The sequence below is a fragment of the Xiphias gladius genome, chromosome 15 (assembly GCF_016859285.1).
Source record: "Xiphias gladius isolate SHS-SW01 ecotype Sanya breed wild chromosome 15, ASM1685928v1, whole genome shotgun sequence".
Classification (NCBI taxonomy): Eukaryota; Metazoa; Chordata; class Actinopteri; order Istiophoriformes; family Xiphiidae; genus Xiphias; species Xiphias gladius.
In genome coordinates, this window is record NC_053414.1 from 19,423,762 (window position 1) to 19,437,798 (window position 14,037).

A 14,037-nucleotide genomic window follows, 5' to 3' on the forward strand; every position below is an offset into this window, starting at 1 on the left:
CATGTTGAAGTGGCTGAAAACAACGTATCAGTTGTGCTGTTTGATTCTGGTCATTTTGGATCACACGCAGTTTTGACAACATGGATGCCAAATGATTACTCTGCATGGCATCAAACAGACACAGGGAGCGAAATAACCTCATCCATAACTACTTTTACTGTGCATCAACAGAAATGTGTCTGGCGTACTCTGATAGCCTTCATGTTTTCTCCATACTTTTCCACAGGTGAAGAGGTTGGCCAGATGTCTGGACCCCAACTCTTATGGGAGGATCCGCTTCAGAGACCTCTGCCGTGGTGTGCTGACCATGAAAGGTTTGAATGAGCTCAAATATGGCACATGATGGGCTACATTTTCTGTGTATGTGTGCGTGTTTGGTTTGCATTTGAAATAAGTGCATATTTATTTAACATGCTTCTATGCATACTAGAATCTTATATCGGAAAACAAATCAAGGAAAAGGAATCCAGTCACAGTGTGGAGAATTAATAGTTTAAGCAATGGCTTCTGAGCAGGCGCTTTTATCCAAAGGGGTTTAGTGTGGAGCCACTGCTGCGTTTGATTTGCTGTGTGGCCAAATTGCTACAATGCACGAGTGATTTATGGCTGTATGCATGTTGGGGTGATATGCAAATCTGAACCAAAATTCCACACTCTTTCACAGTCCTGTTTTCCAGTTCTGCATTGTTGAGTGGTTTGGAGTGAGCGAGAACTACTAATAAGATGTTCATTTAACACTGTGTGGGTTAGACAGCATGTGATGTCCTTTAGACTTCCATTACACCAAAGTACTGTTGATCGTCATGAAACCCCACAAAGTCTGTCCTTTATAACTCCATGGTGTCTCGTAATGTCTGATCATAAGGACATTTAAAGCAGCTACGATCAATATTTTTATAATAAGAAAGTCAATCAATCAAATGACAAGGTGAAAACAATGTGACAGTGTGAAAGGGGTTGCTCATAGTGCTGAAACTACAGGTAATTATTTCTCAAATCTGTAGCTCCTCCCAGCTTTAAAGATCTTTATAGTAAGTTTCAGTTCATTCTTTAACCGTCCGGTCCACAACTTTACTGTTCTCATTCAGTCTCGCTGCTCTCGTGGCGTAGCGCCGCAAGGAGATGTGTTCAGGTTCACCAGGTGGATGGAAACGACTCCAAATTAAGGATTGTCGCGCCGTAATTGCTGGACGTGGTAATAAGCAATTGTTTGCTAACAAGTTAACCATATCAGCTGAAAAGGTGACGATACGTGTGTCAATGTTGAGTTCACAACTTGTTCCCTTTGCCTCAAGTGGCCAAAGAAATCGGTTTTAGCTGGTTTAAGGGAGAGTTTTCATTCCACACATCAGTTTAATGTGTATTTTGTAGGAAAAAGTCCTGAATATCACTTCATATAAACTCTGTAATCCCTCCCCTTAGTGCAACTTTACAACAGTTTTCCAGTTTTCTCTCAGCAGATTTGGGTTCTCTTCAATAATAGATTGGTTTTATAAATTACACGAGTTATCTGCTCTCTACTGCATGTTTTATCACAGACTGTGTCTGTGTTTTCGTCCTGATGCTGACACTTTTTTTTTTTTTGTAGTGGTTTGGACATATCAGACAAGCTAATTCTCTACTTTTCTAAACCACACAGGAGAGACTGGTTGTTGGGGGTTTTGAAAGTTTTGCAGTTTTGTTGAAAATGAAAGCTAACTTAAACCCTACCAATAGCCTCTGCCGGTGTAGCTTTCTTTTAAGCATGTAATATGCTTTAAGTTTAATGAGTATAATTTATTTCAGAGCAAAAAAAATGTAAGTGTTCACAGACAATTAGACAACTTTGATAAATATTGGCTGAGGTGGTGGATGTGACGTTTTTCACTTTTTTCCTTTTAACTGTAAATTTGCCATTTTAAATAAAATACAAAGTAATAGTGTTCAGGTGAATAACATTAAAATACATACATAAATTGAAATCCCACTACAATACAACACTACAAAAACAAGTACGCCGGTGCATTATCCTCAACCAACACCCAACATACAGGTGTATGTAACAACAATATATTGTGTATTTAGCATCCACTATAGGAAATTACTGCAGAATCTCAAACAGAGTGAGATGAGTCATTTATGTTTTTTTTGTCTTTGCAGGTTATGTTGGGATCCTTAAGAAGGAGAGTGGACCGCAGTTCATCACAGGGCCATATGAAACAGCTAAAAGTTGCCGTGAAGTAAGTTTTTAAAGTGTGTAGTGTGTGTGCATGTATCCTTCATTAAGCATCCAATTACGATCTCCCCCTATCCTGAATTAAGATGATAATCAGGAATAATCACATTTATGCTGCTAATGCTAGATAAATCTAGTTCGATATCATTACGCCAGTACGTGGGTTGAGCAGCTGATGAATTGGGGTAGAGCCAGAAACTATAGAACGAACTTGGCAGCTTCCCTGTGACTCCCTCTGTATTAGTTTTAAAATGCAGTTGTGCACATGTGAAAAGTTGTAGGAGGGGGGGGGGGGTCCCAGCGTAGATTCCGTGGTTAACACCACAGTTTAGAAGTTGTAATACTTCAAATAAATAATGGTTTGACACCAATCCCAATGACAAAAATGATAAACTACACAATAGTTTGTAGAATTAATGTGCAAATAAGTAGAAGAAAATGTTCAGCCTCAGTGTCCCTCAATATAATGCTAAAAGTACTAACGACAGCAGCGACTGCTGCAGTAAATTGAAAATACACATGTATGTATGTATGTATGTATGTAAGTATGTACTACACTATTATGTCCACTTGGTGGTAGTATTTAGCTGTAGATGTTCACTCTGGCAGTACATTTCTATAAACTGTTGGATTTGTGCTTCTAGATGTTCAATTTTTTGGCTTTTAAGAACCCCCGGTTAAATGATAAAATAGTTAAAGATGAAATTTTTCTGAATCTTATTGTCTGCCGTGAACATTTTACAAGAATTACATTGATTTTACAATTTACCTTTGAGTTTTTTAGATAGAAGGTTCTTTTTTTTATAGATTTGGTTATTGGGTTTTATTACCTCACAGTTTTGTCGTATGTCGTTTGTTTGACTCAATCTCCATCTGACACCCAGCTACACTGTGATAATTGATTTTGTAGCTGTTACACGTGACATATATTTCAAAAACTCCTGGGGCTATCTCTTGTGAAAATTGCTACTTTGTACAAACTGAAAAAGCATTAATAAGATGGGTACCTTGCAAAGCAACAAAGTCAAATGAATGTCAGCTCAATTTCATCATTTAGAAATTAATTTAGAAAAAGTTGCAGAGTATCCTGTGCAACAGTTTGCATTAATATTTTTTGCATCCCAAATGTTTAAAGAGTGTAAGGCTCTCTTTTCTCCTTAACATGTTCTGTGGTTTATTTCAAGTCTAGCTTCAGCTTGTTTGTCTGTAAACTTGACACCACAGGTTTAGGGAAGTTAGAAGTTTTTTCAGTGCCATTGGTACAGTATAACATTTCTTCGTACCAATGGAGAAGTGCTCTTAAAATATTCACACTCTGTGAAATGCAATACGGTTGCTGCCAACTGAGTCTTACATGGACAATACAGAGCACTTCTCTTTTTCGAAAATGCTGTTTCATTTTTGCACTTCCCTTTGAGACACAGCTTATAAATGATTGTATGGTAGCAGTTATTCCGTCTTATATTCCAAGAAGAGGACTGTGCTTTGATCCAACATTACTTTTGAGTGCATATCATTTTCTCCACACAGTGACAGGTAGGTGCAATTTGCAGTTTCAGGCATGGGCTTAATTTTTGTGTTTGAATAGAAATGCATCGTGTTTTGATCCGGGAAATGTCTCTGCAGTGACTGGGAATGAAAACAACAACTCAGCCATTCTCCAGGATGGAAATATTCATGTTCCTGTGCTTTTGCAGTGTGCAGACAGACTGAGGATAAATGATGCAATGGGTTTATATTGCAGTTATTTTCAGCTGTTGATAATGATGATAATTCAAATGAGAAACTACTAAAAACGAACTTTTTGAATTATAGTCAAAGCTTAGTCTTTTAATAGACTTTTCGTTCTCTTTTATTCAAACATAAACAGGTAGCAGATCTGACTGGCATTGGATGATATCAGGATAAAACAATATATATTTTTCCATTAAAGATTTTGCCATACCATTTATGCCATGGCTGCTATTCCGATAATATATCTGCATTTAATATAAAATCTTTATGAGCAATGTCACAAATCAATTAACAGGACCACTTTATGGCAATATTGAGTTTTTATATAATTTTTGCATTAATGTAGTCAAGTACGTGGATTTAAATTTGATGGGATAGCCAAAAAGAGCCAATCCTGTCTGATTTTTTATCCCTAACCAGTTTTCTTATTGATTTTTTCATAATATATACTGATATCGCAATATGAATTTACATATACTGTGACAAAAGATCCATATCACCTACTCCTAACTTACAGCAACTAATGGTAATTAAGATGATCAGAATGATGCTGTTGCTGTTGTAAATCTTAGCACATAGACACTCGATGATTTTTACTTTGGTTTAGTGCTGTTTGAAATGATAGTAGCTCTGCTTACATCTGTTGATATGAGAACAACTTGGCCAATCTTTATACATAATTGATCTGTTGTTATCAACTCGACCTTAGAGCTCTTCTGCTACTAGTAAAAAATATTGTTCTACATAAAGGATCTCTTCTTCTCGTCCTTTTTTTATGTTTTATTTAATGTTTCCCTTGGGTAAAAATACTCTTAAGCTCTAAATGGCATATGAAAGCAGTCATTGCATTTAGATTGGAAGCTGCAACCAGTCGATGCTACAGTGTTGGTTTCCAGTACAGAAATACAGAGTGTAATCTGCAGGTACTTCCTCTGTTCCCTCTTTTAGCTTTGGTCTATGCAAAGCTTATCACATTTTCCTTTAGTATGGTGTTTTCCTCTTGTGGCAGATAGAGATAAAGTGAAACTATTCACTGCTATTCGACCTTCTCACTGATAGCAACCACTTTATTCACATCTCCTGATTCTACTGGAGGTCTTCGAAACATCTCTTTATCTCAATTTCACATTAGAGAGTCGTCTCTCTCTTTGGTTGGATGAAGATATGTTGCATATTTTTTTTAAAGTATATTTATGATCCATAGAAGCCCAGTTATTTGAGGGCCAGGTTGTCAAGCTTGCCATAGCAAGGAGAGGTAGGAATCCCAGAACTCCCCAGGGTAGCTCTGCAGAGGGGCATGTGTGTGTGTGTGTGTGTGTGTGTGTGTGTGTGTGTGTGTGTGTGTGTGTGTGTGTGTGTGTGTGTGTGTGTGTGTGTGTGTGTGTGTGTGTGTGTGTGTAAGGATGTGTTGGCCTAGATGCTCAGCTCCAGAGTAAAAAAGACAGAGGTAGCAATATCACTGGGGAAAAAGGAAGGGAGAAGTCTGTGCATTATTAATTTTATGGACTGGGAAGAGAAATTTATTAATAAAAGAAAAATTAATAATATCTTCAACTTGAAGTTACCATAACTGAAATTAGTCAAACATCCTTGATGGTAGTTACAGCAGCTGTCTGGGGATATACTGTTCCTCCCAGTAATGTGCACAGACAGATGAGCGTGAACAACTTGTGCTTTACCATGTTTAATATAAAGCAGCATTAATTGATTTTTGGCCACTTGGGGGCAGTGCAGAAACCTGTAAACACATAACTGACACATAACGACCTTATAAAGTTGTATTGGTGAACATGTTAGCAAACAGATGTCTGTTTACACATCCAGCAAATACTGAGCAACATTATCATTCATATAAAGTCTGGCTACCTGTGTCCCACTATGCTCCGCTATGTTCACCAGCTAATCTCTAATTTTCTCTCTGATGTTTTGGCTGAAAACAACTGCCTGCTGGTCCAGGAAACAGTTCAGTTGTTGAAAGCAGTGAGTGTAGACCAAACAGTTGAGACATGGCCCCTAAAACAAACGCAATGAGCTGAAATGTGTTCAGGCGATGATTAACTGTGGGTTCGTCACTATACAATGCACAAAGTCATTTGGTCCATTTGTTCATTTAAAAATATTGATGAATGCAGCTTTAAGTAACCCAGCCTGTTTAATGTTATGTTGTTACACTTAATGATGAGAGTTGTCACTATTAAAAAGGAATTACACATTACATTTGATCTCTAGTGATAATGCTAGTAGATTATTATCCTGCATATAACCTGATCATACCAACATATTCAGGTCAATTAAACTTCACCGACTCTAAAGAAAGGGCTCTAAATTAAACTATGATGCTGGCATGAAAGTGAAATTATGTAATTAGCAACATTTCAGATTATATCAATATCTATTTTTAAATGCTGATCAATGTGGTGCAACATTTTTGGAACAACAATTTTATATATTATTGCTGCACACACCAGTCATCTTATACTGCCAGGAACCTCATAGAACCTGATCCTGAAAATATGTGAAAACTCTGTGGTGGCCCAGATATGCCTAGCCACTGCAGAAAAATAATCAATAATTTACACCTCATTTGCCCTCACATGGAGAGATGTTAAGTCTTTCTCCTCAGGGTTTCCAGCAGGTCAGAAGAATCGTCTGAGCTCTCTGTCTCTGATCTGCTTTCCCATCAAAGCTTGTCTGCTCCTTTCCTGGATGTTTTCTTCTTATCCTGCTTGTTTCATTTGATCTCTGTGCTCTCAGTGAACACACATCCTCCCTGGGTTATCAGACGGCTGCAGGACTGACGGTTTGCAGGTCCGACATAAGCACAAAAGCTGGACGTGACTTCATCCTGTACCCTCACCCCCTTTTTTTTATGTTCCCCTCTATTTTTATCCCCAACCCTCTGCTTCATATATCCTCTTCTTTAGAGCATGCTTCCCGCTTTTATTTATTATCCATCAGTCAGCAGTGCACTGCTGCACCTTTCTCTGTTTTGCATGTACGCCTCTATCCACTCATTTCCTCTCCCTTTCTCCCCTTGCTTGTCTACATCTTGCTCTCCCTTTCTTTGATTTCGCCATCTTTTCCCTCTCCCATCATCCTTTTTCTCCTCTCCTCCTTCCGTCCACATTAGCACTTCAGATGAACAGTGAGGAGGAGACTGCTCTGCCAGTCTCTGGAGTTATTTCATGGTCTGATTAAAGAACTGAGACGTGGGGAAAGTGAGGCAGAGAGGCAAGAACTGAGACAAACGTCAGGAGAGTGACGCAAAAGCTGAAACAACGAAAAACAAAAAGGGGATGAAAAAGGGAACCAGAATGAAACAGGGAAAGAGAGTACAAAAGGGTATGTTTGCTGTTTACCATGTTTTGTGCACAATGGGAAAATCAGCCAGCCGAGCTGCACTGCAGAAGATGTAGCAGAGGTAACATCCCTGTCACGGTCTGCAACATGAGCTCTTCCCCATGATAACTATCAAAAAGCCTTCCTCACAGCTGTGTGTTGGGTGTTTGATGGTGAAGTTGCTCTTCTTACAGCAGAAGTTTGTTTAACGGTCAACATCCGCTTGTTTATATTGCATTAATGTTTTTGTTCATGCAGTATTCAACAATTAGCGTTGTCCTTCACAGTCAGTAGTGCAGCAGATGCAAAAGACTTATGGTTCATGAGCTCATCACAGTGTCATTTCGTGCAGAAGTAACCTATACGAAAAGACACACTGAATAACTAATAGTCCCAACAGCATCCTTCTAGTACTACATGTTGATGGACAGTCTGCAGGAGCACTTAATGCCACATCTGAACTCTTTTATAATCAAGACTGTCCCATCTAGAAAAACAACACTATTGCTTTCTTTGTCATTGCTTGCTTTTTACCTGACAAGGAGCTCTTTATAACCGTTGTCTCTCAGAAGAAAATGCAAAAGTAATTCATTGTTATGGCACCTCAAAACCACCTAGGAAGAAGGTCACGGTTGGTGGTGACCTACCAACAGTCAGTGTTGTTTTATTTTAACCCAAATCACAGCCATTACCTAACTTTAAAGGACCAATTTTTAGGATTTAGTGACATCTAGCGGTGAGGTTGCAGATTGCAGGCAACTGAATACCCCTCCCCTCACACCTCCCTTTCCAAGCATCTAGGAGAAACTATCGTGGCCTCCAGGTAACAAATGCAAAGGGCCCCAAACAATGTTGTCCTGCAGGCTGGGACACCAGATCTCAAAGTGCTCATAAGTATCCTCTTGGAAGGCAATGACAAACAACATATTTTATTAAGTTTTGATGGCTGGTTGATATACTTTGCATCTGTATCTTTGACTATATGTGGCGTAAAAAAAATCACTGATGGCAGAGAGGGGTCCGCTCCATCCTAGCAAATATTATGGGTAATAGATAATTACAAGGCATGTGGTTTTTAGTCTGAAGGGTTTCCAGGCCAAACTGGGGCAGATGTAGAACATTTTGGAGGGACTACATCTCCCAGCAGGCCTGGGTATGCTTGGGTATCCCCCGAAAGTAGCTGGAGGAAGTTGCATAGGTGTTTGGGTTGCATTGCTCACCCTTGTTGGCCCTAAGCAATTAAAAGAATGGAGGGATGGATAGTTGAAATGAAAATCAAGCTAAGCATTACAAACAAATTAGCTCGTCTTATGCCACTTTTTTAAAGTTTTGAAATTTCCTCAGGCGCATGTATAGCAACACCATTGATCTAGTTGCATAATTGGTTCTATTTAAGTAATGTGTTATTTAAAAATCTAAGATATGCACTATAATAACATCCACTAATGCGAAATCTTTGTTGCCGAATGGGGGCAAAAACTGCCTTTATTATTCAGGGAGTCTGACACGTTTCTGTTCTGTGTATTTCCCGTGTGTGTTTTATGTTTTGGGAACACTGCATCTGAGTACCTTCAATGTGCCCAAAGGCGCGTGATGTACGGACAATCTGAAACCAACATGGTGAGGTTTCTGGCCACATTAAAAGCCACACAGCTGACTGATAGCCCCGCTGACAGCCATGAAAACCTTAAGATATGTGATGCCACATTGCGAACCATCTCATATGATGTGATGTGATGGCACATTATGACAAGCTGTCTTTTAGATTTCCCATTTTCGTTGTGATCAGAGGAAAGTGTTGACAGGGTGTGCCTTTTCTGTGATGTCTGCTAATGACCCAGACCTTTCTCAGCTGCTGTGGTTACTGTTATTTTGAAATTTAATTTGAGATCATTGTCACCATGTGTCATACAGAAGTAAAGAGGGTAAACTCAGTGCAACAAGAATTACTTATCATGTTTAAAATATGCAATGTACAGCTTTTTTTTTTTTATTTCTGAGGATTTTGGGAAATGTTTGTACTTACAGAAAACCAAATATTTGGGTTTTAAAATACTGAATATCACAGAGATGGAACAGAGCTGAGATAGCAATTCATAAGACAGGCTGACTTTCGTATTATAATGGTTGCATCCAGGTGCAAAACACACCATCTAAAAAGGAAATCTAATACCATGTCATGTAGTGTTTGAAACATTGATAGTAAATGTAGTTTTTCTTTGCTCCACTATGTTTCAGTTGGCTTGACTTTTGGCCAGATAACTTATTTGACTGCCAAAGCAGTGATTTGGTGTCCGGCTGTACACATTCTTAGGATTAATGTAAGAAACACATTAAAATATTATTATTTATTTATGTATTAATTTGATCGTGTTCAATTTAAGGGATAATATATGGTACCAATGGGTAGTGAACATATTTAAGTTTCAGTACAGCACAGAGGTGGGTGTGGTGTAACTGTAGTGACGTACAACACTGAGACAGTATGACATTTATAGCAAAGTGATGCATAAAATATGTACAGTAAAATGATTACAGTAATGGAGCATTTCTATTACGTTCTGTAGGAGAAACATAGCATGTGGATTAACTAGCTGTAGCACATAGAGCCTAAAGCAAAAATCAATTGGTATTCATTACATTTGTTTGTTATATTGATAGTATAAGGGAGTGGAAATACTGTGTGGATTCTGACTATGTGAGCTTTTTTTACCTCTCTCTGAGTGAGGAAGGAGAAAATGTTGGGGTGGTGATGGCGACAGAAAGACAAAGGATGGCACGAGGAAAAAAAGACAGGGCAGTTAAAGGAAAGGAAATATAATGATAAAGGGAAAGATAGATAGGATGTGCTGGGTTGAGTGTGAATTGATGGATGTGAGGGAATGAGAGTTTGGAAAGAGATAAAAGCAGCAGATGGATTGCAGACAAAGAAAGAAAGTCTGAAGAGAGACGAAAGGGAAACAGAACAGAAAAACCAGAGAGAATTCAGAGAAAAGATAGGAGGTGGACAAGGCGAAAGAGCAGAAGATCAACAGAGTCAGACAAACTAAGCAGCACATTTATCTAATTCATTCATGGGTGAGCCATTGTGCCTGCGGTTGTGAGTGACAGGCCCCATTAGTACAGGTGACACTCATCAGGCCTCACTTCCAAATCAGTCACTGGCCTTTCTCTGACCAAATGGAAACCGGAATGACTGATATGGTCACGCTGAGCCAGAAATAAGAGTGTGTGGTCTGTGCTGTGGCTGCTTTGCTCAAAAGGATAAAAATGGTGTGCACAGGTCTTGAAAAAATAGTAACTCATATTAACTAAAGCCCTACTAAGCCTTTAATGCAGTTAATAGTGCATTTTAATGGCTCTATTTACTTTACTCTATTTACTGATTTTTACTGTGTTTGGGGTTCTTGTGAAAGGTTACAGTGAGAAATGGTGGATGCACTGTATTACTGCATTTTCACAGTAATTTTGGTTGTAAACATGGCTGTCATTGCATTCCAACTGACATTAAACAGTGTGAAGTTTTAAATTGCACTTTATTAAACTTGGAGTCACCCTGTGAACTAAAGAACTGAACTGAACTGAGTGAGCCTCTCATCTCAGTGACAATTTCAATTTCTTCCCTCTCGTTATGCATTATTTAAAGCTATGTGATGTAGGTCATATCTGAGTATCTCCCAGCTGAATTGACTACTGTTGTAGAGAGTCCATCTGCATTTCTAGAATTTGGAAAAACCAATGCGATCACGTGAAAAGTCAGTAACTGTAATGCAGCTGTTTGGAAAAAATGCTCTATTTTTCACCCATCGATCACAATGCAGCGGAAGTCTGGAAAATACCCTTCAGAAAAGCAGCCTGTCAACCCAGTATTGTGGAGCTGCAAAATCATTCTAACTCTGTTCGAGCAGAGATTGATCAATGGTATAGCATCAAAAAAGACATCCAGCAGAGGATCCTGGTAAAAAAAAAGTGGTCAAGGTGCATGCTGTTGCAACGCTGAATCTGTTCAAGGACCATTGTTCTGTTCTCTCCTCTATTTTTCTGTCCTCTTTTTCTGTCTTCACTGTCAGTCACCAAAAAATGGTAAAATGCCATCATTAAAAAAATACTGAATGCACAATATGGCACTTGCTGTCACTATTGTCTCAGCCATACATCAGATTTTCAGAGGATTAGAAATGCTTGCACAATAGGCTGATTGGACAGGATGGGAACTACATTTTGTTGATTTGGAAGAGCATAAGCATTACTGCCTCACTAATGCCTGGGATTTTTTTGGCACCAATGTGTGTGGCTTAGTTGGTTAATTAAAGTTTTGAAAGACTCTCGCACACAGAAAAATACACGTACACAAACACAAATACACACAGTCTGGAATAGAGACAAGACCCAGCAGTGTCTGACCAATAACAGTCAAGGACACACCGCCACCAAGCCGACATGATTATCCTGTAACTATCCAGCTATAAGGGAGGACTGCTAATGAACAGAAAAATCACACGTTCACTCCAAGACCCTGCCTCTCTCTGTTGCTCTCCCTCTTTTTCTCTCTCCATCTCTCTCTCTACTGCACACATATGCACATGCACAATTGCCTGTCACCAATGATCTCACCGATTAACAATGGCTATAAATCGTATGCTCAACTGCCGTATTCCCCAGTTTAAAGGTTATGCATATGTGAACTGTAACTATACAGTAAACCTTGTTATTTTTTTAACACTCATACTTTCTGTATTGTTCACCATCCCGTCTTTCCTTTTCTCTCTTTCTCTGCCCTCACCCGCATCATCTCGGACACCACAGTCTGAACAGAAGCACATGCAACTCATTTTCTTCCCACTTTCTGATAAATGACACTTTTCAGTGTTTTTTGATTACCTCAGACAATCCCACCATCTTGATGTAGTGTTTGTGTGTGACCCTAAGACGTTTCTTCTATGTTATGCAGAGCAGAGATGCAAAATTTCACAAATTATAAACTCCAATGAAGATGCTTAAAATCTTTTTATAACGAAATTCAAAATGCTGACATGAAAATATTACATCATGTCACATTCCAAGCTTGAGGCAGTGTTGGGAGATGAATTAGCATTAGGAAGAGAACTGCGAAAAACGGGACGAGTAAGGCTTGAGCCGTTCCTCTTTAACTAGAATTATTCTGGAAGTTTACATGACCTTATTCTGACTTTGAGCAGGCTTTGAGTTTCTCTTTTTTTTCCCTGTGTGTATATGTGAGTGTCTAAGCGGGAGTTGCCACAGGTCCAGACCGTCTGTTAGTGCACAGAGGTCACCTCCTGCCAGGAGCATCTGGGTGGAGAGCATGAAGCATTAGCTTTTGGACATGCACATACACACACTTGGCAGATGAGCATGTACTGCATCTGTGTGCTTACGTTCAAATCCAAAATATTCTGCAATGCAAGTACTGTATGTTCACTTACTCAGAGTTTCTGCATATTTAGACTGAGTTGCACAGGCAGTCAAAAGGCAACTCATTTTCACCTTTAACTTGTCTTTGCGCAGACATGCTCTTCTTGATTCGCTCTTGCTTTCTACAGCTTCCTCTGCACTCTATCATGTTTTGCCAGGTGGAGAGGATGGAGTTCTCTCAGATTCAGTGGAGCAGAATTGTACCTTCTGTAATAAAGCTTGTTGCTGGGTACAGTATAGTAAGGTAGCCTTTGTTCCAAGTCAACATTTGTACCCCTGTGATTTGTTCTTTCAAAAGTACAATTTTGTGTCCCAAGTAACCAAAATGTACCTTTTAATGAGACATTTACACTAAGCAGTAGTGAGAAAATTACCGTGCTACCCTTTTTTTCTTGTATTTTTCAAACCTTAGAATGGGTGGATGGAGAGTGTTGTATGTTACACAGACTGTAAGACCCCTGTGAGGCAAATTTTCAATTTTGGACAGAACAAGAAATTGACTCGCCTTGTTCAGATAAATCAACTGGAACAATATCCTAGTCAATCCTTACCAGCTATCCACCCTTGAAAACTGCCAACTGTTTGATAGGGCCCAGCTCAAAGCACCACTACTGAGGTTTGAATCCTTGTCTTTGCAGTGATGAATGTGGTGGGGGTTTTTTTTTATCTTTACTTCCGGCTGCTATGTTACAAAAGGTAAACATCTGGGGACCTGCTGTGTGTGTGTGTGTGTGTGTGTGTGTGTGTGTGTGTGTGTGTGTGTGTGTGTGTGTGTGTGTGTGTGTGTGTGTGTGTGTGTGTGTGTGTGTGGGTTTTGGTGCTTGAGAGTCTATATAGAACTGTATGTGCTTATACATCCATTCTTTCATCACTGTCCATCTTACAATGTGCATAGGCGATCTCTTCTATTACTTCTTTTCATGATGACACCCCTTTAAACACTTAACACTTCTCTGTCTGGCGGTGCTTCTTTCGTCGTTCCCTGCAAAACAGAACGAAGCGCAGAACAGACAACATGTGAACTTGCACGGCCGTTAAGTGTCCCTCCTCCAATGAATGAAGAAGGGTGAGAGTCACAATGTTCGGCATAACACAGAAAAGTGCTTGTGCGTGCAGATCATGCACATTATTGCAAAACGTAAGCATCGATCTGCAGACGTATTTCTACATATACATGTCTTTTTAAAATACCCAATCACATATGTGTGGATACATCAGGTGATATACATATCCATTTCATTGCTTCAAACCCATAAGAAACACAACAGATTGTAATCATCAAAGCTGAAATAGGAGATTGTATTAAGCGAGTTAAT

General features: G+C 39.2%; 1 protein-coding gene across 2 annotated transcripts in view; it reads left to right on the forward strand.

The window, feature by feature from the left end:
• Positions 1–237: 237 nt before the first annotated feature.
• Positions 238–14,037, forward strand: part of rab11fip4b (RAB11 family interacting protein 4 (class II) b) — a 51,385-nt gene continuing 37,585 nt past the window's right edge. Inside the window, exons 1-2 of one of the 2 annotated variants that reach the window (XM_040147394.1) lie at positions 238–314; positions 2,140–2,219. In XM_040147394.1, coding sequence (XP_040003328.1) covers positions 308–314; positions 2,140–2,219 — 87 coding nt within the window. In that variant the 5' untranslated portion in view covers positions 238–307. Of the gene's footprint in view, positions 315–2,139; positions 2,220–3,691; positions 3,752–14,037 lie in introns of those variants that run through there. The other variant, XM_040147395.1, reaches the window with a different exon arrangement.